This window comes from Oxyura jamaicensis, chromosome 3 (genome assembly GCF_011077185.1).
Source record: "Oxyura jamaicensis isolate SHBP4307 breed ruddy duck chromosome 3, BPBGC_Ojam_1.0, whole genome shotgun sequence".
Classification (NCBI taxonomy): Eukaryota; Metazoa; Chordata; class Aves; order Anseriformes; family Anatidae; genus Oxyura; species Oxyura jamaicensis.
Genome location: NC_048895.1, coordinates 103,755,853 through 103,779,807, shown reverse-complemented (window position 1 = coordinate 103,779,807; position 23,955 = coordinate 103,755,853). Strand labels below are relative to the sequence as shown.

Genomic DNA, 23,955 nt, shown 5'->3' with positions numbered 1-23,955 from the left:
ACAACTTCTTTTTTTGGTTGTTTGGTTTTGTGGTATTTTTTTTAAAGTTCTTCCCTGCACATCTGTTACATAGCTGTGGGAGCTTCCCTCAAATGGGGTTCCAAGATCCACCCTAATCGTTGGAGGTGGTGAGAAGAGTCTCAGGAAAAACGCCAGCCTGAGACTACTGAGAGAAAGTTCAGTATCAGAACTGCTATAAATAAGTAAGTGTGGTGTTCGGCATAAAACAGGGGCTTAGGATTTGAAACACAGGAGCAGCACTTTGTCCAGAGAAAACGTCCCCTTTCAGATCTCTTCTCAGCTGATGAAATACAGAAGGCAGGAGTCATCTCACAGAATGTACAGAATGTCAAGATGTCATGTAGCGCAGAGAGAGGACTTCCCTGTTTACTTGGCTTAGATGCCAGAGATCACAGAAGCTGGTCCGACCGTGGTAGTAAGAGTACCCAGTACTTAAAAATACATACAGGACAACACCCAAGTTTCTAGTCAAGTGATAATGCATTTTTAGATTGGCTCCTGAGTAGAGAGTTCTGTGGGGAGAAAGTTCTGTTTAAGAGAAATACAGTCCACTGTAAACTGAGGTCAGCACACAGAGCCCTTTTGTTTTGCCTGGAGAAATATTTTTGTTTTGTTTTGTTTTGTTCTTTGACATCTTGTCTGAAAACGTAAGGCCTTGTAAAGGGGAATTCTTTAGCATCTACAGTGTCATTGACAAGAAGCTTTCTTGTCGTCACCTACCAGCCATCAGACTTGAGTAGGGCCGCCTTTTCCTCATAAAACATTAACATGTATAAAATATTAAAAAGTGTTCTTGTTTTGCTGTATTAATTACAGAGGAATGGGAAGCAGGGTGTCATTAAGTGCTTAGGTGTCAAGGTGATGCAGCTGATCTTGTGACTGAAGCTGCAGTCCTCAAAGAAACCTCTCAGTGCTGATGTGGTGACATTATATTTAACGAAGCTTCTTACCTGGGGAGGGATTCAGGTGGCTTCAGCCAGGCTTCACTGAGGGAAGGCACAGACATTCCCTTGTTGTAATTTTGCATTTGGGTAAGGAAGGCTTAGACGTGCACCAGTGCTGGAGGCTGTTCCCTCATTAAGATGCCACAGCCCTACTTGCCTGAGTGCTGTTAGAAGCAGAACGACAAAGTAATTGTTCTCGTCATGTGCCAGATCCGTTTTTGAGTGTTCTTGGCTTTAGATTTCTGGAGCCTTTGGGCTTTAGCTTATTTTCCAGTGTTATTTCCATAATGGCATTTAATGTAAAACACAGTTTTTTTCATTGTCCAAAGAATGCATTAGCTCCTCTAAAATGAGTTGCTTCATTTTCTTAGCCCAGGATGATCAAGTGGTCTGCTTTTATCTGGCTCATAGTGCAGGAAACAGAAGTTAGCCTGCTCTTCATTCTGGAACTGAGAAATTAAACTTCCTTTATATTTTAGCTTCAGCATGGAGTTGTAGAGGAAGATAAGCATTTACAAGGAAGAGATCTGCAGTGCTCCTTAAGTCTCTGCAGTATTTAATTATCGTATTAGGGTTTTGGCCTACTGGTTCATGACTTTCCAGGATCCTGTTTTTGTACATAAATAAAATTTCCTGGCAGTTTGTATTATATGTGAAAAGAAATACTATAATTTGGTATCTAATTTTTCCATGTATAGATAGTTCCAAAAACAAAATTGATTCTTTTCATTTCTTTAGATAATGGATTTTGGCTTCAGTTGTTCCTACTAATACCCTGTATTAACATTCATCCAAAGGTGATGGCTTTATTAATAGTCAGCCAAAGGCGATGGCAAAATGCACAAAGAACTTTGTAAGGTAACTTAGAAAAGACTCGAGGCTGAGTGACATAGTAAAAGACAGATGTGTTTTTGGTACTTCTTTAGCTTCATCCAGGATTTTATTTCATTCATCCATTTGGCCTCTCTGGAATGAATGCAATGAATTTCATTAAAGGAAATAAGGCTTGTAAGTTTGAACCAGCATGCTGGCAGATCTGGATATTTCTGCATCACTTAGCCCCTGCATTTGTAGTCTGTCACTGTGAAGCAAAGAGGATAAAGAATCACTCCATTAATACAATTATGTTAATATGTCAATAAAAATCAGTTATATTTTACTTTATTTTTCTTAAAACTTGGCTGTTCTTTAAACATAGCTTTAACTGTTAACTTTTTTTCTAAGTAAAAAAAAAAAAAAGATAAAAATGTGCCTATAAGAATTTACCTGTAAGTTGCTGAATTGTTTGAATTACACAAAAATGTTGTATACCTGCTTTGTAGGGCCTAACTCAGCTAATCAAAATGATTCAGAAACTTGTCCTTGAATTTAGTGAGATAAGGAGCGGTCCAATATAACATATATTTGTTCATATTGAAAACAAGAGTAAAATCACATTTTTTTTTCAATTTTTAGAGATACATTTAATAAGGAGAGGAGAGCAGGTTATCAGGATTTGTCATTCCGGTCCGTATTGCTTTTGGAGCAAAAAATAGAAGCTTTCAAACGTGTACGTCAAACCAAGTGTTTTGGGTTATGTTTTTTTTTATTATGTTTTCCTGGTTAACTAATAAGCTGGCTGCAGTTTTGTGTGAAGACTCAGCAGTATTTCTAATGGGGCTGTTTGACTTGCTGCTTGTTGCACAGACAGGCATGGTGCGCTGTGACACGGCTGTTGGAACCCCCGACTACATATCCCCTGAAGTCTTGAAATCACAAGGGGGCGATGGCTATTACGGACGGGAATGTGACTGGTGGTCTGTAGGAGTTTTCCTTTTTGAAATGCTAGTTGGTAAGTAGCAATTTCTTTCTGCTAATAACATTGGCATTTAGTCTTTACTGTGCCTTTACATGTGCTTTGTTGCCAGGGGGCTGGTTGTGCGTCATTATCTCTCGGCTTTTGGCTTCTGCCTGGTGCGGTTGTTTCATTCCTGTTCCCTGGGCTTTCTGTCACTCTTCTGCTGCGACAGCTGTTTGGGTGCTTGCACAGCGATTAGTTCCCTGACTTGGTTCAGCTTAAAACTAATTCTTAGGATAGTTTTTGACTTGGATCAGCTACCTCACAATCTCAATGAATGCTTGTCCCATCTTTGGGGCAGCATTGGGATGTCAGGGATGCAGAGATGGGAAAAGAGTGGGAAGGACAACACTGGTTTGTTTGTTTGATTGTTTTCATGGTTGTTTTATTTTGTTTTGTTTGTATTTGCTTTGGTGTGTTTCTTCCCTCCTCTCCCAGCAATTGCTTCTGTTATGTCAAAATGACTGTGGAAGTATAGCTTAATTCTTTCTTTTGTGCTTCAGTCAGGATTTTCCAATAAAGTAAACTGGACTGCTATGGCAACTAACAGAATATAATCTGTTAAAGAGATGAGTCATTTGTGATTTAAAATACACTGAAAATCAGTATTATAGTCTGATTATAGAAGGATGGAACTGAGCATATAATTACTCAAAATTCAAATCAGCATGTTCTGGGAATGTTGCAGATCTGATGTTTCTGGCATCCTGAGCCAGGAAAGACACTTCAATATATGCTGCTATTGAAATCTCCGTGCCTTTGGGAATTAAGGCATTTTGATGTACAAAAAGTATATTTTGTAATTACCAATCTCATAAACAATTTTAGCAATAAATAGAATTCTTCAGTTATTAAAATACTGGACATAGCTGCTCAGAAATGTTTTCTCAGAATTTCTTTTTCCTGTATCTGAGAGGATGATTACCTTTTCATCCCTCAAATGAAAACATTTTTTGAAGTGAAAGTGAAGAGGTACAGTTTTTACAGAAGCTTGGTTATATAATGGAACCTATACTTGCTTAGGACAAAAATCCATCTGCATTTCACTGCATCACCATGGCTTTATTCCAGGCTTTCAGTATGGGTCATTTAAGTTTAAGGGGTTTATTTGGTATAGTTTTTGATAAAGTTTGGAGTTGTGTGTTGAAAAACTTCTAACATTTCATAGGTCTTATGTATTTTTCCTACCAAAGGCTATCTTGTTATAATATTTGAACCTACACTATTTTTACTACTTTTTTTTTTCTTTAGTACTCAACATCATTTTTTATTGTGTATATTCTTGACTGGAATCTTTGCTTTCGTTAAGGCTATGACTTTTAGACACTTTTTCTGATGGAGTAAAGTCATAGCTTTGTTTCTGTTTTGGTTTTAGCCACGCCATACTACTACATGTGATTAACACTGTACCCTTTCTGCTGAACTTTCTGTCTTCATTCTTTGCGCTTCTCATGCATGTCTCCCCCCCCCCTTTTTTTTTTTCATTTAATCTGAGCCTCTCTCTGCCTCTGAAGAGGATATGTGATTTACTATCTATGCAGTCTTTTTGAAATGTTAAAACCTGCTTCACCTTTATACTGAAAATTACAGGGCCTGGTTATGCCCTGTAATTTGTTTGTTTATTTGTTTTCTACAGTCATCATCTTATTTCCAACCTCAGTTGTATTTCCTGTCTACCAGCACCAACATGATTTCCTTCAATGGTTTTGTTTACAAACACAGTATTTGAGGCTCGTGTGAGATGCATTTGACAGTGTCTGAATCAAGATGCTGCTTCTCTTAGATAACCTTATAACTTTGCTGGTTCTTGTATTTGGACTGGAAATAATGACACTATTCAAGACAGATCTCCTACTCCCATGTGCATATTGTTATGAAACAGACACCTATAAGATGGCTTGGAGTGTTTGATAGTGGCTAGCTGACCTTTGAAACCCTTATCACTTTTGTTATCATAGAATCAGAATCATTAAGGTTGGAAAAGACCTCCAAGATCATCTGGTCCAACCATACCCCTTCCACCAACATCACCCTCTAAGCCATGCCCGTAATCACCACATCCAACCTTTCCTTAAACACCCCCAGGGACGGTGACTCCACCACCTCCTTGGGCAACTCCTTCTAATTTTAACCACTTTTTCTAAGAAGTTTCTCCTAATTGGCACCATCTCCCACAGCAAGGTAGACCATTTGTTGAGCCATGTAAGATGGACAAATTAGAGATGAAATGGAGAAGACTGCTTCTTAGATCTGTGGTAAGGATGAGCAAAATGATGCTGGGTGTACTCAGTATTTGCCTCCTTTGCCACAAAGGGGCCTCCTGTGATGCCAGCTGCCACCTACTGTGATGTCACCTCAGTGTACGCTGGCACCCACCCTATAAAAGGGCTGCCCCGTGTCTGGCAACATCTTGCCAAGCTTCTCGCTCCTGCAGTTCAAGGAGACTTGGAGTAGCCAGGGTGCAGAGAAATCAGGCAGGAACTGCCAACCTTTGAGCGGTGCACTGCAAAAGCCAAAGGGTGGATGTAATGCTCCGTCTGGGACAGAAGAGGAAATGTGAAGAAGTGAATTTTGGCCACCTCAGTGGCCCACCCCCCTGTAAGCGTCCAAGGCTGGATGAAACGGTGCGGCTGGGAAGGAAGAGGAAATCCACCCAAGAACTGGATGACCTCAACGGCCAACCCCCCTGTAAGCGTCAAAAGGTGGATAATGCAGAAATGGAAGTGGACCCACTGACAAAGTTTTTGCAGACCATCAGGGTTGACATTAACAAAATGATGGCAATTCGGGGCAGATAGCCACCAACAGTGTTGGTGCAAAGCATCAGAGCTCAGCCTGAGAAGACCAATGTCCAGGCCACAGACAGATGCCTGCCAACAGACTTGGCACAGACCATCATGGCGCAGCCTGAGAGGAGCAACGTCCAGGCCATGAACAGACACCTGCCAACAGACTTGGCGCAGACCGCCAGGATGCAGCCTGAGAACAACGTCCAGGCACAGACAGACACCCACCAATAAAGGTGGTGCAGACCATCATGGTGACGCATGAGGCCGATCGATGTCCAGCCCAAGAACAAGCACCCACAAAGAAAATGGGGGCAGACCATCAAGGCACAGCCTGAGGAGGACGATGTTCAACCAGGGATGGACTGGGGGAGTTAATGTGGATTTACCACTGGTGGGAAGCAGGGGTACATTCCTGCAGCTGGCCCCTGCTTGCCTTTTACTTACCACCAATAAAAGACCTGTGAACTTCCAAGTGTTGTTTGAGCCATCCTTTCCTGTCCTGCACTGAGCCCCTAGGTTTTTGACCGTTGAAGAGTTCTTTTTTTCACCCTAGTAACAGTACCCAACATAAAGGAATTTTAGCATTAGCATTTCAGTTCTAAAGTAACCTTGTCAAGAGACAGTTAACAATTGTTTTTAAAAGTCTTTGTGGACTTTCACACTTGCTTAATTACTTATTGTTAATTAATATTAATTAATAAACAAATAATTATTCACCTTCTCCATTAAGCCTATAGATTGGTTGTGAAAAGGGATTTTTGTAAAAGTTGCAGCCTCTTAGTTACTGATCCAAACCATTTATATATCCATCATGACATCAGTGTACTTAAATTTCAAATATTTTGCTTGATACTGATTCTTCTTCAGTTGTCCCAGTTTTACCTTTCTAAGTATATGTGTGCAAAGAAACTAAAATTAACTAAACCTTACACTGCAAGCTTCTGGGTGAGAAAGGGGTGAGTTTTAAAACCGCCTGCCCATGTTAACACGGGCACCCAAGCCGATATAATTTGTCCATCAGCAAGATTTGAGAATCTGGGTTTGGCAGTGCCATAACACGCTCTGAAGGCTCCTGCTCAGAACTGCCTTGCCCCAGGCTCGCCTGCCCTTGAATAGGGACCTGGGAGAGCAATGGTGGAGTCTCTTCAGGGAATGTGCCTCAGTAAATCCTTACTGAGTTTTTCTCCCCTACACCCTTGGAAATGCTTGAAGAGGGGGCTACATGTGGGTATCATCCATCGTGTAAATTAGAAAGCACAGCGACACTATTCAGGTAGAACAAAAGCAATTCACAGGGCAAAAGTTTGGCAGCGGTATGTCATATAGAAAATGGTTTAGCATGTAACACAGGCATTTCGCCACAGGAATATTTTAGTAGGATATACTATTTTGTAATTTGTACTCCTTTTCTCTCTCTCAAATGTAAAGACATTTTCAGGCTAAACTGTTTGTAGATTTTACATCTCTTCTCTTTTTTGTCTTTTTCAATTTACATGACTTGAACATGCCTGAAAATCAGTCAATTTACTATTTTATTTTCAGGCGATACTCCTTTTTATGCAGACTCACTAGTAGGAACATACAGTAAAATTATGGATCATAAGAACTCATTACATTTCCCAGATGATGTGGAAATCTCTAAACACGCAAAGAACCTCATCTGTGCCTTTTTAACTGACAGGTAAGTGTATGTATTATTTTGGTACTGTTTCTATTTTAAATGGTATTAGCACATGGACATTGTAAAAATGAATTCCTTCTATTGCTTTTCCTAACTTATGTTCAAGTCTCTTCTGCAAAATCATCTGCACTCTAGTTTGTCTTTTGGGGTTTTTTCCAGGTGCTCCATTTCTGTGAGCAGTTCTGATGGCTCGTGCTACAATATAATTTGTGCTGAACAAATCCTCCCAGCTGTTCTGTGGTGCAAAACACAGCAACAAACCTGTAAGGTTGGAAGTAATTTTTAAGCCCCCAAAGACAGGGACCAACCTGTTGTGCTCAGTGGATGTTGCTTATAAAAAATGAAAACATACTTTCATGAAGATGAGCACACATTTACCTAATTTGTTTAAATTTTCATAGAATGTTTGAACTTTTTTTCATTTACCTTATGGTTCTAATTGATAAGCATAGCTAGCAAACAAAGAGGATGTTGTTTTGGCTATAAATTAATCATAGAGGTCTCCGTAGGTGGAGCTGAGCTGTTCATTGATATTAGCTGTTACTAGTTTTATTTGGTATTAGTTCTCGACCTGAATATTTAATTTTTTAGTGTCAGAAAGCACAGATTATGTTAAATTTCTTTGATTTAAAAGAACAACACTGTAGGTCCAAAGTTAACTATGGATTGATAATGCCTTTTTATGCTTTCTGGTGATGACTCGAATTTGGCTTGTAGAGAATCTAGCTTGTAGAGAATGAGGGATTAGTAAAAATAAATGCATAAATACATAGTCTTATCATTTTTTTTTGCATTCAAACAGAATTGTTTGTTCTGCTGGGCAGGATCCCACTGGCTCAGGAAAGATAGGCGTTAAGTGCTCCTAACCAGTAGCTGCAGGGTGGAGAGAAAATAGGAGTAGAATTTAATAATACGAATGTGGTGAGGTGTACTTCCACTACGTGTGTCCGTCTTCCTGTTTATATTTAATGCAGTGCTCGGGCGACTTATTTGAAACAGATGCCTTCTTTCTGTATGCGTGATAACTGCTGAGGCACTTAAAGGGACAAGAAGAAATAAGCATCTACCCCGTGATTTATTAGCTGTGTTACACGCATCGGTTTTATGTTCTGTTCCTGCAGATCGTTTTAAGGGAAACCTCATTTGGGCAAACTGGAAGTTTCTTGTTGAACTTTAGGTTTGATTCATTGTAAATATCAGCAAAAGATGTGTCAGGGTTAGTTATGGGGCAGAGGATGGAATTCTTAAAATACTTATTTCAGTTCAGCTTTGAATAACTGTTCTGTGTAGTAAGTTAGACCTTCTTTCACTTGAGTCTTAAGGTTTGTCATGTGGTTTGGCTGACACTGGACTTCAGCAATTTTTTCTTCCCCCAGGGTGTTGGGTTTTGTTTTTGTTTTTAGTTCCTTCTTATTTTTTGCCTCACTGCTCTCTCTCTTGCTTTACTCCCCACGTGGCAGACTCCAACTTCTGGACGTTTTAGCAGTCGCAGGCAGAGAATATTAAGAAACCAAGTACATTTTATACAAGAAACTATAGATCTGTGGTTGGTGGTTTTTTGGTTTTATTTTTTTTTCTTTTATTTGACTATTAATGCGGTTTACAGGGACAGCCTTTACAGAAAGTTGCTTTGCTGCTTATGAGCAAGTCAGAATTCAAAAGCAAAGCAAAACAAAGTGCTGTTTTTCCTAATGTGATTTTGGCTTCTTTGCTATGTTTAGGGATGTGCGACTTGGGAGAAATGGGGTAGAAGAAATAAAGCATCACCCTTTCTTTAAGAGTGATCAGTGGAACTGGGACAACATTCGAGAGAGTAAGTAAATTACTTTAAAAGTAGATTTTTATTCAGTATGTGTATAAGGCTATTGTTCATTAATAGTATATATGAAAAAAACCTTCAGGCTCTATAAATTAAGCAAATCTTTTCTGTTATCAGGATAACAATTTACAGATAACTTTCTTATTTATCATTTGTATTATAAAAACTGTAAGAGATAAACACTTTTTTTCTCATTGAAATTATTGCCATATTTATCATGTTTGAATTTATAGATTTCTATAGATTTGAACAGCAGAACTGGATGTTTTAGAAATCTTGGCAGAGTGAATGCTTATTGGGTTCTATTTTTGTGGCTTTCGTTATTATTGTTCTGATGGGTATTTGTTTTATTTATGCATTTTTTAACCTTTTAACCTTTTTTAACCTTTTTTTTAAAAAAATCTGTAATTAAGACTATCTTTAAGAGTGGTCTTTTTGGTTTTACTGCTTTTCATTTAAAGTATTGAGAACTTAATAGCTTTAAGCAGAAAAACAACAAGTACTTCTGTTCCTGTGCTTGATCATAACTTCTGAAGTATTTACTGAAGCTTCTTAAAATGGTGATTGTATTTAGTGTTCCATTCTAAAATGTGCTTACTTTAGCAAATACATTTTGAGCATTAGATATTGCATGTTAAGCAAGTAATGTAAAAATACCTTTCCGTAGGTGGAAAAAAAATCTTCACAGTAATATTTACAGCTCTACTGCATGTTTAATACATGTTTAGCTAGCATGACAACTTACATTGTATGCTTCTTAATATTAGAGAGATTCCAGCCAAGTGGCTGGAATAAAGTTGATCTTTTCTCCCCTTTCTATAGCTGCTGCTCCTGTTGTTCCTGAGCTTAGCAGTGATATAGACAGCAGTAATTTTGATGACATTGAGGATGACAAGGGAGACGTGGAAACCTTTCCAATCCCCAAAGCCTTCGTGGGAAACCAGCTGCCTTTTATAGGATTTACCTACTATAGAGACAATTTGTATGTGAGAATTTAATATGCATTTTTAGAAGTATACCTGCAGATTTTTCTTATATCCTATCTCCCCCTTTATTTTTATCCTGGATACATAATTTATTCATAGCTTTATATTCATTTGTGTCCAACTGTGAAGATACAAAATGCAAAATTTGAGTAGAATATAACAGTTGTGTCTACCTTGATAAAATTCTTTTTAAAAAAATAGTATTTTTTATATACATAAAAATATATAGTGTTTGAAAATCTGGTTTTGAGTTTAAAATACTAGATTTTAAAATACTAGATTTTAAAATACTAGATTTTAAAATACTAGATTTGTAATTTAGCTCTAAAATAATTTTGTATTAGTAGAATTAGAAAAAACTTTACACAAAACAATAGCTTTCTATGGCATTACTTGCCTCCCCCATGCCTTTATTTTTCATTGTTAGTTGTATTCAGTGTGTTTGAATAGTCATGAAATAATTGTGAGTATTAATTTAAAAATAAGCTGTTATGGATTTGGAAGTGTCTCAAATGCTATACTTCACTTAAGAAAAGATTCTAATTAGAGACATTAAAATCAGAAAAGATTCAAATTAGAAAGCTCTTACCGAGGTAAAACAAGCTTCATTCTGAGAATAGCCTTGGTCAAATTAAGACTTGAGAGAAGTGATTAAAATGCCTTGATTGGTGAGGTTGCCAGAGTTGTTGAAAACTGGAATAAGGGCAAGAGGGATTTGTTTTTGGTTTTGACAGGTTGCTAAGTGACTCCTCTCAACCTTGCAGAGAAAATGAATCGGTGCAATCTAGTAAAAATGAGGTCAGTGCCATTTTTGTAAGTATTAATGAATGGTTAAATAATTTGGTTAAGTCTGTTAAGAAAAAGCAAAGTCAAAACCAGTGTCAAGAATTTTTCGGGGGGGGGGGGGGGGGGGAGGGCTTTTAGTTTTTTTATGTTCATTAATAAAAAATATGTTTTCCTTCTACAATACAGCAAGGAGGTGAGTATTATTTGAATTATGAAAGGAAGCAAATCATTCCCACATAATTTGTGTGGACATGATTTATCATGAAATACTGTAAATGTTTATTGGACAATTTGCTAACAGTAAACCAATTGTGTTTTGAAATAGTTTATGAATGAGTTGTTATATTCAAGTGTTAAGGTACTCCTGTGTAAAGATGAATGAATACAGATTTTTCTTGACTTCTTTTGGAATCCATAATTTGTTTTGAAAACAAATGTGTAAGGCTCTGTTTGCTCTAAACAGCATTACTCTTGGAAAGGTCGTGAATTGTGGCTGCACACTGTCTGTGATTCATGACAAATTTATCCAGAGTTTGGAAAAGTAAATTGTCACCTACATTGATAAAGGAATGTTTATGAGCATAAATCTTTCCCTCAGTTGAAATGAGTGTCTGAAGCATGTTTATCCAATTTTTGAAGATTGCCAACTGAATTTAAATATGCAGATGACAGGAGAATGCTACAGATTTTTTCATGTAACAAACTTACTTCATTTTACTACTTAAACATTTGTGTTACTCAAGTGTAGGTAGTTTATGGTTAACATTTGTTAAAGCTTACTTAATTGTTAAACGTTGAAAAGGAGTTGTAAAGGAAATGCATTATGTATTGGGCAGCGTAAATCTAAGCGCAAATGTTTATTGGACTCCACTTCTTTCCTTCCTGTCATTAGTGAACAAAATAATAGTTTTAGTTTCCTGTTTAATAAGAAATGCAACTGTTTAAAATACAGAGTGCCATGTTCATGATACTTGCTTTATATTGTGACAGTAAGTGTAGTTGGTAAAACTTTGCATTTCATCCTGACAACTTTTTTAATTTTTATTTTTTCAAGTAGTGAATCTTGGGTTTTGATGTCTTTTTAAGTGTCCGTGTTATGGTAATATTATAATTGTAACAATTACGAAGTATTTTAGAAAACCACATTTTTACATTTTATGTTTAGGCGTTGGAGGAGGAAGAGAAAGGGAGGAAAATAAATTAATTGGAAAGCCTGAAGACATGAGTCAATTTTAAAAGCTCATTATAATTTTAATCCTTTTTTTTTCTTTTTAATTTGGGAGTACTTGACTCACAATACCTTTTTAATATTTTAGTGAGGAAAACAAAACATTCCCAGATTTCAAAAGTGTTTATCTTCTGCTTGCGCTAGATGAGAAAAATATTCTGAGTAAGTGAGATCATTGGGCATGTTTAGTATTTTCTGAATAGAATTTTCTGAATTATCTGATATTCTCTGACTATTGTCCAATATGTTTATGTGCCCATCTTTTTATTTTATTGTTTATATTTTACTTAGAAAAGACTACCCCAAAAATTCTGCTGCAGCAGGACTCTAGACAGAGAAAAAGGAGAGCAAATGGCCAGCAGCAACATTCTTTGCCCATAGAAATTTTATGACTCTCAGTCTGTGGCACATAATTCTGTGACAGTTAGCTTTAATATAGCATGTAGGAAATTCTGTTGCTACACATTGGTATCTTAAAAATTATCACAATTAAGAACTTGTACAGATGAGAAATAGAAATGCAATAATCTTCTGGTGATGGTTTTAAAAAAAAAAGCAACACATAATGGTAGATTGAATTCATTTTCCTTGCTTTCCCTTTTTTTTGTTATTAAATTGTTTTACACTGTGATTCCAATCTTACATAATGGCCATGCTTATTTTCGCATTTTGCTCAGTTTCAGAAAAAAATAAGCAAGTTAGAAGAACAGCTCAGTAATGAATTACAAGCCAAAGATGAACTAGAACAGAAGTACAGGTGAGATTATGTTGAAATATTTGATATGTTCATAAAGAACTGTTATTACACCTTTTGTTTTTGAATGATTAAAAGCTTAAAAGTTCTTGCTACTCCCATGGATACTTTTTTGTTCTCTGTCTCTCCATAAGAATCTACTGTTTGAGTGATTTCCCCAGCCCTCAAAGTTCATGCAATTGCTGAAAATAGAGTAGTTAACATAAAATTAATGAGACGTATCCAAACAGTCTAATTTTTTTTTTAATCAGTAAGGTTTAAAAATATTTTTCAAATTCCTTCAGGTCTACTAATACTCGGTTAGAGAAGATAGTGAAAGAGCTAGATGAAGAGGTAAGTTATTTCTTATTGAAGTTAAAATTTGAGCATTTTTATGTGTTACTTTTTTTTTCTTAGGAACCGCAAAATTACTTTTGAGTAGCTGTATATTTATGGCAAGTAGCACCAGCTGATTTCCTGATATTCACAAGCATTAAATTGTTGTCTCTGCTGAAAGTTTTTAATTATGACTTCTCTAATCTCATTATCTTCAGAATCTCCAAATTTTTAATTTGGAGGATAACATAATATAAATACCCCATATACAATTCTAGTAATTATATTTGAAGATGAGAGTGATGTTGATGGAAAAGGATGCCCATTTTTTGCAGCATTTTTTGTAGCTGTCCAAACTGTATCAGCAAAAGGACCCTATTTTGCGCAGCACAGCTTTGCACCTTAATGCTACTGCAAATTTATCATTTCTGCAGAGGGCATGCATAATTTAATGTAATGTTCATTCAGGTGCGTGTTGAGCTCTTACAGTACATGTGTGTTTCTGTGCTTCATGGGCTAGATGCTAACAGATTACAACATTCATTGAAGGCAAGCCATCGTTCAGTCTTAAATGGTAAAAACTCCTGGCTGTAGTTATTCTGGGCTGTATTTGAATATGTGCTCTGATATGCTGTGTTTGCAGTAAGCAAATGGAACATTTCTTTCTTCCATCTGAACTAAACTGAATGAGTGAGCTGTTCTTTATCGCTTGAAAAATGTCAGGATTCTGTATGTAATTAGTGTGTTGTTTTTTTTTTAATATGCCCAGATAACTTCAAGGAAGAATGTAGAATCTGCAGTCAGACAGCTAGAAAGAGAGAAGGCTCTTCTTCAGCATAAGAATACAGAATACCAGAGAAAAGCAGAACATGAAGCAGATAAGAAACGCAATTTAGAAAATGAGGGTATGTTGAAAGATGAAGGGTTCTATTTTGATGTGTCTTATTAAAAGATAAAACAAATGAGTTATAGTTCACTTTAAAGTTTTTTTTCACTACATTGATTAACAATTTTGAATTGTTTTTGTTTCAGTTAACAGTTTGAAAGACCAGCTTGAAGATTTAAAAAAGAGAAATCAGAACTCTCAAATATCCAATGAGAAAATCAATCAACTACAAAGACAGGCATGCCAACTTTTTATATGTTTATTTTAAAATAGCAGCTTTTTGAAGTTCAGATTGTGTTAGTAGTGGTGGGAGTTAAAATGTGTAATAAAGTTTTAAAAGCCATTCTTTTTTTTTTTTTTCACGTTCTGGTGTTCAAAAATAATCTTAAAAAATCTTAAAAAATCTTTAATCTGTTTTGTATAATAATCTGTAATAGCACTGGTAGATATTACATTTTAATTGTTTCTGAAGTATGTTTTTATCAATCCTTAGTTGGATGAAGCCAATTCTTTGCTGCGATCAGAGTCTGATACTGCAACCAGGTTAAGGAAGAACCAAACAGAAAGTACAAAGCAAATCCAGCAACTGGAAGCTAATAATCGAGAACTGCAGGATAAGAATTGTCTGCTGGAGAATGCTAAGCTCAAACTAGAGAAGGACTTTCTCAATCTTCAGTCAGCTCTAGAATCAGAAAGGAGAGATCGAAGTCATGGATCAGAGATCATCAGCGATTTACAAGGTATTACAGCAACTGTTAAGCTTTCTTCTAGTTTCAGAAGTAAAAATAGGTTTTGGTGATGTTATTTGAGCTTCAAACTGTGACTAGATTAGTTTGCTGTTTAATACAGTGTTATTTAAGTGAGGACACAGTAAAGTGAAAATGAGCAAGGATATATATAAGATAAGTGTTATTGATAACTTCTAAAATCACCCTGAAGGGAGCTCAGAACTGGAAGCTGTTATGTTTGAAATGTTTGTTTAAGTAGATACAGTACATTCTTTTTTCAAACACTGCCCAGCCTCATGGATGTTTTGTTCATTTTTAGGTCGAATATCTAGCCTGGAGGAAGAAGTGAAAAATGGAAAGAGTGCATTAGCCAAACTGGAAATGGAGAAGAGGCAATTGCAAGAAAAGCTCACAGATTTAGAGAAGGTAACAGCACTTCTAAGTAAACTTTGCTATTACATTCTTATTTAATTTTTAAATTTGTGCATTTGTTAATTGAGACATGGGACAAAGTTTGTGAAAAAAATACAATTTGTTTTCAGTGTCACTTTTTTGTTGTTGCTATTGCAATTTGAAAAGTGGAGAAAAAAGAAAGACACCATTTTCCAATATATCGTATTTCTAAAGTACATAATAATGCACTCCAGTGTATAGCGTAGCAGTGCAGAAATAACTCGTCATTTCTGGTGTAAAATCCGACCTTGAACTGTCAGTATTGCCAAAAATAAAAAAGGTTTTGGCTAATATTTTTTTTTTTTTTTTTTATTGAAGCAAAAGTATTCAAACAATTCTTCAATAAATGTAATTTTTGTACTCTTTTCACAAAACATTGTTTTTTAAGGGTCTAATTCCATGACTTTTTGCAACTGGTAATGTCACTGTAAACTTCCAGAGAATATTATCACCAGAAAAACAGTTGATGAAATGTATTCTTAGCACCTTAGGATCTTTGTTGTTTCTTCTGCTGTTAGCTTACTTCCAAGTAGGATGTTACTGTTGCCGAAAATTTTGTATTTAACCTGATGTATTTAAATTTTATTTTAATGTATTTTTTTTTGCTTTAACAGGAGAAGAGCAACATGGAAATAGATATGACATACAAATTCAAAGTTATGCAGCAGAACCTTGAACAAGAGGAAGCTGAACATAAAGCCACAAAAGCACGACTAGCAGACAAAAATAAGATTTATGAATCTATAGAGGAAGCAAAATCTGAAGCCATGAAAGGTATTTATTTGACATTACAGTTTGACTTAAGTATAAATTATAGAATGTACGTAATATAATCTTTTAATATTATTGGGAATTTAAATGTAGTGGGTTTTTTTGTTTGTTTTTTTCTTTCAGTTCTGTTCTTTTTTAAATATAATTAGCATTGTAAAGCAGTTTTAAAAATCAGTTGTAATCTGTCTGCTTTGCTAGGTTAAAGACAGACAGTTGCTGAGTAAAGTAGGCTCTCTGTTGCTGACATCACGATTTTTTATTTTGTGCTAGGTATTCTGAACTCTTTTTTCTTAAATCTTTCAAACAGTTTTAATAATATAAACTTTCAAGAGCTTATCTACATAGTCAAATTGCTTATTGTCTTCCTAAATAGAGTATGTCAGCAGCATAACAACTTAAATAGGTTACTAGATAGTGTTAAAAATAGTAAAGCCTTTGCTAGGCTTCCATAGTCACCATGCGTATTGTGGCATCTCCAGACAATCGGAATCTCTCAGAGAGAGGAATAATTAGTGAACAACTACAGAAGATGGCTCTTATTTTTTAATTGAATTGCTTATGTCTATTGCAACTGATTAAAAAGCAACCTATATATCTTATCATTCCAATTGCAGAGCGTTCAAAAAAATTTTGAGCTTGCAGATGTTTTAAAAAAAGCACAAACAATTCAGTGGTAATGTATGAGCCACTTGGTCTATCAGTTTCCTGAACAGCTTCAACTCCTTAATTGATTTCAGATCATCATTGTCAAAGCAAGGCTTCATATATTGATATAAAATATGTCTTTAAAAAGTAACCGCCCTTTTATCCATTCCAGATGTGTTGCAGATAAGCTAGAAGTTATCTTGAAACTCAGAAGTAGGAAATAGGTTTCAGGCAGAAATACTTGCAAAGCATCCTCTTGGGTGCTTTTTCATGGTGTACTGTGAAAATTTTAATGAATTACTGTTCAGCAATCTTTCTCTTCAGTGTTAAAAGAACAAAAAATTTAGTTTTTCTTCATAAGACCTCCTCCTTCCTCCCACCTCCTTCTCACTCTTGAAAGCCTCTGAAACATTGACTGTTTTACATTGATACTAAATCTCCTTCTTGACAGAAATGGAGAAGAAACTTCTAGAAGAGAGAGCTTTAAAGCAGAAAGTAGAAAATCGTTTGTTAGAAGCTGAAAAGCAACGCTCCATGTTGGACTGTGATCTCAAACAATCACAACAGAAAATAAATGAACTCCTTAGACAAAAGGACATACTAAATGAAGATGTACGTAACAGTGACAAAAGAATTCTCAACTGGAACCTTGTTTTAAATGTCTTCCTATTTTCCCTGTTATGTCTGTATTTAGGGGTGTATTTGAAAGTAAATGGCAGCAATTTTTACTTCTTCTTCGTATTTGGATTTAAATCTGCTTTCTGTAGTTTCAGTTTTCTGAAGTATTCTGGCATTTTTGATCTTTAAAAGTTTTTCTTCTGGAATGTAAAATGCTAAGAAATGGACATAGAAAAACTAACTTATTTATTCTGTGCTAATAACTTTATTCAAGAAATAGATTTGTCTATCAAAAGATGTGTGCAAGTTGCACAAAAGTATAGAAAGAGTTATTAAGAAACACCGTTTAAATGTTATTTCCCTATGTAGATTTGTAAAACTCACATTTCCATTTATTTTTTAGGTAAAAAACCTGACATTAAAAATAGAGCAAGAAACACAAAAGCGTTGTCTCACTCAGAATGACCTCAAGATGCAAACACAGCAGGTCAACACGTTAAAAATGTCAGAGAAACAGCTAAAACAGGAGAATAACCATCTCCAGGAAATCAAATTAAGTCTGGAAAAGCAAAATAACGAACTTCGCAAGTAAGCAGAGTTGCTCACTCTATTGTTTTTTTAAATAATGCTGATTTGTAATTTTCTTTTTGCAAAAGCTGAGAGCCACGTTGATTTTAAAGATTTTTATGCAGAATATGCTATTCCATAATGCAAAACATAATTGTTGTTTAATATAATGTACAGCAGCTCTAGCCTTGGTGATTGAGCAATGTATAGATTTACCATAGAAAATGTTTGCTTCCCTGAAGACCTATAATCAGAAACAAAAAGTATAAAGGAAAAGAAAAACCTTAAACACAAGAGCGTGAGGAGTTGAGAAACATTTATTTAGGAGAATGCTTAGTAAATTTTCTTTTAAATAACTGAGAGCTTTAGTAAAGAGGACAGATACTGTCATTAGTCTAGGAGAGGTTATTAGAGTTGGACAGTAATGCTAATACAGAGCTGTGAAGTGTAACCATTGCAAATAACCTGTGCTAAGGGAGTTTAATCACACATAGTTGGCCTTCAGATACGAGTTATGCTAGCAATTCTTCTTCAAGTGCTTACAAGCAATTATTGCAACTGAAAATAAATAAATATTAACGTTTTCTTACACAAAGAAAATTCTTGTGACTGAAAAGACAAGTTTAATATGTAGCTCAGGTGTATTTTATTCTTTGCTCTTTTAGACTTCTGAGGATGTATCTTGTGCTTTGTCTTTTCTGTGAGCAAGATGCAGTTACTCACCTGGAAGACTAAATATGATGATTGCTGTAACATAAAATAGCAGTGGAAGTCTTTTCTACTACATTACTGTTCTTTGTTATGTGACTAAGTGACTTTGAGTTGTTTTAAAAGATGAATTCAAGAAATGATGCCTGACAAATAATAAAGGCATTCTCAGAGTCTGAGCTCTAGCAAACAAGAAACAAAACAGTCTGTCAGATCAGTGATGTTTTACATGGAAATAAGATTCTGTCTGTGGCTGTTTGTTTTATCAGTGTTTCTTAGTGGTTAAACTGTCAGACTGTTGTAGTTAGTATGTGAGTAGCATTAAACTGACATCTCATTAGTGTAGTGTTCTGAGCTGCACAGGTGAAAAAGAAAGTCTGGTACGCAAAGGAAGTGTCAAGTTTAACTGCAGATCATACTTTGATCTAGACAGACTGAGGATGTTAAGAGTGTAAATGAACTCCTTTCTGTTTACTTGTTTGGAATATCTCCATATCTTTTATTTAAAGATATTATATTCCTTTCTAGGGAACGTCAAGATGCAGATGGACAAATGAAAGAGCTTCAAGACCAACTTGAAGCTGAACAATATTTCTCGGTATGACTTATGCTTCTTTATTTTTATACCAATGTTTATTAGATGTAATGTTAACTTTTCTTCATCGTCCTCAGCCATGAGGCATTTCACCACTCAAATCTTAGGCTAGTTCTTTGCCTAGTGTCTGTCTTCAGTCTTGTCTGCAGCCCTGTTACCACTCTTTGAGCTTGATCACTAAGCAGTATAAAAGAGGTTGTGTTAAGAAATGTAACAGCTTTGGAAGGGAGTCCCAAGCACAGTTTAGGGAGTAGTCAAGCAGCTCTTTCATTCTTTTTCACAGTGTAAATGATTTTCTGCATGTTTCAAGCATTTTGCATTCAGCATCTGTTCTGTGCTGCATGGGAGAAGAAAACTGTACTCTCAGAATCATGTGGCATTATGAAACGTGCATATAAGGCTTTGAAGGAAATTTCTGCATTACAGTTACACTTGGCAGAGAACCGATGAGAGTTTTTGCTTCAGTGTGATAGGTACAATAGAGTAAATAGGTACTGCTGGTAGAAATCATCACTATCATGTGAAAATTAACTTATATTAATAGTGCATAGCCAGCCAAAATGAAAAGGCCAGAGAGCTTGCTTGAGAATTAAGGGAAACTTAGGTTCTACTGTGGTCTTTATGTCAGTGAGGAAAAGGACTGTACATCTCAAAGGAGACAGAACGAGAGAGTTGAGGTCAGTTGACTGCTGTGGATGGGCCAGAGAGGGAATTTTGAGAGTTGTCTTTTAAGTCCTGCACTAAATCCACTTGCACTTTATCTGTTTTCAGTCATTCTTAGTGCACAGAGAGCGTAATTTTTCTTTCATTTCCTCTAGGTTTGTATCCCTTTCAGAAAAATCTAAATTTCAAATACTTTCCCGATCTATTTTTCTCTTACTCCTTTATGTCTTTTTCCTCTTGGGCTGTCATGTTGCTTTCATACATTTGTATGGTTAGAGTCCAAGCTCTACTTAATCTACCTCTGACAGAGATTTAAAATAGTAGAGAAAAGAAAATTCACATTGTGAGTCCTATGCACAGTATGCTTGCAAGCATATAAAATGTATCTCATACATCCATTCACAAATAACACAAGTTTAATACAAAACAAAACAAAAACACTTAAATGAAGACATATTTGGGAATGATGATGATGACCTTTAGTTAAATTTAGAGAAAGCATTGCAATGTTGTACTTGAACTGAGTGTGTGATTATAGAGCTGTATACTACATCATCTTGTATCATCACATCACTTTTGTGTACCTTCAAGATAGAATATGCAAGTCACGTCCTTTTTTCCTACTTTAAATTCTAGACTCTGTATAAGACACAAGTTCGAGAACTTAAAGAAGAATGTGAAGAAAAGACCAAACTTTGTAAAGAAATACAGCAAAAGATACAAGAGTTACAGGATGAGAGGTAGATTTTACTAGTGCTATTAATACATAGAATAGGACGGCTTTTTATTGCTTTTGTTCAGGTGTGTTGTTTGTTTGTTTGTTTGTTTGCTTTTTAAGTAACTTTCTATTTTTTTAGTTAATAGTATGTACCAATAATTTGCAGAGATTCTTTGGCGGCTCAGCTAGAGATAACTTTGACAAAAGCAGATTCAGAACAACTTGCACGTTCCATTGCTGAAGAACAGTATTCTGATTTGGAAAAAGAGAAGATTATGAAAGAACTGGAGATTAAAGAGATGATGGCTCGGCATAAACAGGAACTTACTGAGAAAGATGCCACCATAGCCTCTGTGAGTAATATGCATCCTAATTTTGATAAAGGTTTACATGGACATTAGTTTCATTTGCAGTTGGATTTATCCAATGCTGTTCAGCATACTTAAAGGTAAAACTGATATTTAAAAATATTTCTTTTTTTTATGAATTAACTGAAAAAAGAATCTCATACCCTGTTTCTTCCATGAATCTCTCTGATCATTGTCTTCTGTGCTTCTGCCTCTCCATAGCTAGTCCTCTTATGTTATCCAGTTTTTGCTGTCAGGCATTTCCTTCTGTACAGTAATGCTTTCATATGTCAAATGTTTTTAGTTACATAGTCACATGTACTTTTTGTTTTCAGTTGGAGGAAGCAAATAGAACACTAACTAGTGATGTGGCTAATCTGGCTAATGAGAAAGAAGAACTAAACAATAAATTGAAGGAAGTACAAGAACGTATGTATTCCTTGAACCAAATACAGTTTAGTATGAAAACAATATCATTTTTAATAGTAATATTTCCTTCGTAATGAGCTTTCATTGATATTTTTTTTTTAATTACATTGTTACAGAAATTACAAAGCTAAAAGAAGAAGAAGCAAATATAGGAAATATTAAAGCACAATTTGAGAAACAGTTATTGAATGAAAGAACATTGAAAACCCAGGTAAGCAAATGTACCTAAATGAATGAAGAGATAGTGTTCATGAAACAAATAATCTTTAGTAGAAGACTTACTGTTTACACTACATTTTTTTTTTCCCTGAAACAAAATGCATTGAATTGATCTTATTTTGCCTCTACTAAGTAGACTTACACTGTGGTGGAACTCCATCCTCATGTTTTATTATATAGGAATTCCTAATCCTGATGCAGTCCACCAGCATAAGTCTTGATTTCAGTCACATTCATATGTTTTTCCTCTTGATTTATATTTCTCTGTAATTTCTATAAAATTTGAAATTTCTGATTTCAATCTCAATTGTTTTTAAGAGTTAGTGTCATTTTAATCCAAAGATGTATTTTGGGGCTAGCTAACAGAAACTGAAGAGAATATTTATATGAGTAGAAGTCTTCTAAACAAATGTTTGCTTAAAGTGAAAATGGAATTATAACCTTCTTTACAATGTTGAGCAATGCAATGAATTAAAGCAACTGTGTACTACCAGATATGCAGAGTTTACAATTAGGATACAAGTGCCTGGTCATGGGTAGGAGACAAGGCTGTTTCTTCACAGCGTAGCAGTATGTACTTACTAATGTGGTCTTTTTTTTTTTCTTCTTTTTCCTCCATGCGAAGGCTGTGAATAAATTGGCTGAGATCATGAATCGGAAGGGTCCAGTCAAACGTGGAGCTGACACTGATGTACGGCGGAAGGAAAAGGAAAATAGGAAACTGCATATGGAACTGAAATCTGAACGAGAGAAGTTAACGCAAATGATGATCAAATATCAGAAAGAAATCAATGAAATGCAGGCAGTAAGATTCTCTTTCCAAATATAAACATTGATAGCATTTGCTGTAATACGCATTGAATTGATTCAGGTTTTTAAGGTAGTGTATAAATTGTCTATTCCTGGATTTCCATGTCCGAAAGAAACATGCAGTATATATTATTGAGACTGGCTGCGAAGTCTCCATAATTTTCTACTCATGTTTTCTCTGAGTAACTGAAGATAGTGACAATAGGAAATCTTTTCATCTATCCTTACAGCAAATAGCAGAAGAGAGTCAGATACGCATTGAACTCCAGATGACTCTGGACAGCAAAGATAGCGACATTGAACAGCTTCGTTCACAGCTACAGTCGTTGCACATTGGTCTGGATAACAGTAGCATAGGCAGTGGACCTGGAGATACTGAGACAGATGATGGATTCCCTGGTATGTTTATTAATATTTCTGCATTAATTGGTTGTATATCTGTGTTTTACCATGGAGGTTGAAATATTAAAATAATCTTCTCATGTTTCTGGGGCTTTTTTCTTTGTGTTTCTGTCATCTTATCAATGCTTTGATAGTGTTCACTATCCACCTACTAACTACATCTATATGTAATCATACTTCATTCTTAAATTTATTTGAAGAAATTTATTGAAAAAAATGTATTGTTTCACATTGGAACTAATTTTTTTTTTCATCTGTATGATAGTAGTTAATTTGCAATTATTTTGTTACGTGATGAAATGTAAAACTAATACTGTCTTCTTAGGGATTCTGTTTTGACTTCTTTTCTACCTTTTTCCTCCTTTATTCTTTATGTTTAGTCCATATCACTCAATCCCACACTGTGGAATCCATGTCTTTTACCTACCAGCACTCTTCCACCTCTGTCAGTATTGCCACTAAGCCTTCCAGTTCTCGCATGCTTCTTGATTCTGATTCTGATTCTGACTCAGAGGAAGAACCTTTGTCTTGTTCCCACAGCCCTACAGAAGTTGATAGCACAGGTGACATTCCTGAGAACTGCTTGGTGTTGTTTTTATTGTGTCCTTTTCTCAATTTCAAAACTAACACTATTAATATATTATATATTAAAACAAACCAAAAAAAAAATTGGCAGCAAACATAGTAATCAAAGGCATGATAAATTTTGCATGAAGAAATAATTCACCTGTTTCATCTAAATGTTTTCAGATGCTTGCTGCTATTTATAAAAAATAAAAAAATAAAAAATTATTAAAACATTGAATAAATCCTTATTCCTTATTGTCTTGTTCAGATGGGTAGCCTCTACGCGGTATCTAAAGTTATCTGCATGACCTTAAGATACTGGATACCAAAAAGTCAAGTATTTGTGTTTCAGTGAAATGTCAAGATATCTTTCCTCACAATTTAAATGTGTTCATTACTTGTTCATAGAAATTCAGACTTCTGAGTATTACCTTTCTTTTTTCTTTTTGCCTTAGTTTGAATCTTAAATTTGATTCTTGTATGATAAAGCAAGAAAAAAATATTTCTATTTGCTTTTCTAGATGCATAAAGAATATAATTAAAGAGCTCTGCTAAAACAGCTTTGTTTTATTAATTCTATATTCATTCTACGTGACTACATGAACACTGTCTTGAATAAAACTTGTACTTGGTGCTAATCTCAGAAGGGGAGCTTTTTAATTGCATTCA

The 23,955-nt window shown here is 35.3% G+C and overlaps 1 protein-coding gene across 4 annotated transcripts in view; it reads left to right on the top strand.

Moving 5' to 3' along the window:
* Window positions 1-23,955, top strand: part of ROCK2 (Rho associated coiled-coil containing protein kinase 2) — a 119,231-nt gene that overhangs the window by 82,766 nt on the left and 12,510 nt on the right. For 3 of the 4 annotated variants that reach the window (XM_035323302.1, XM_035323303.1, XM_035323301.1), the window contains 22 exons: window positions 2,652-2,796; window positions 7,134-7,272; window positions 8,994-9,085; window positions 9,914-10,073; window positions 10,812-10,875; window positions 12,769-12,848; window positions 13,130-13,178; window positions 13,930-14,065; window positions 14,193-14,284; window positions 14,540-14,786; window positions 15,094-15,200; window positions 15,842-16,001; window positions 17,095-17,255; window positions 17,665-17,849; window positions 19,065-19,134; window positions 20,431-20,534; window positions 20,679-20,865; window positions 21,195-21,288; window positions 21,405-21,499; window positions 22,133-22,312; window positions 22,548-22,716; window positions 23,100-23,282. In XM_035323302.1, coding sequence (XP_035179193.1) covers window positions 2,652-2,796; window positions 7,134-7,272; window positions 8,994-9,085; window positions 9,914-10,073; window positions 10,812-10,875; window positions 12,769-12,848; window positions 13,130-13,178; window positions 13,930-14,065; window positions 14,193-14,284; window positions 14,540-14,786; window positions 15,094-15,200; window positions 15,842-16,001; window positions 17,095-17,255; window positions 17,665-17,849; window positions 19,065-19,134; window positions 20,431-20,534; window positions 20,679-20,865; window positions 21,195-21,288; window positions 21,405-21,499; window positions 22,133-22,312; window positions 22,548-22,716; window positions 23,100-23,282 — 2,899 coding nt within the window. The remainder of the gene's footprint in view (window positions 1-2,651; window positions 2,797-7,133; window positions 7,273-8,993; window positions 9,086-9,913; window positions 10,074-10,811; window positions 10,876-12,768; window positions 12,849-13,129; window positions 13,179-13,929; window positions 14,066-14,192; window positions 14,285-14,539; window positions 14,787-15,093; window positions 15,201-15,841; window positions 16,002-17,094; window positions 17,256-17,664; window positions 17,850-19,064; window positions 19,135-20,430; window positions 20,535-20,678; window positions 20,866-21,194; window positions 21,289-21,404; window positions 21,500-22,132; window positions 22,313-22,547; window positions 22,717-23,099; window positions 23,283-23,955) is intronic. The other variant, XM_035323304.1, reaches the window with a different exon arrangement.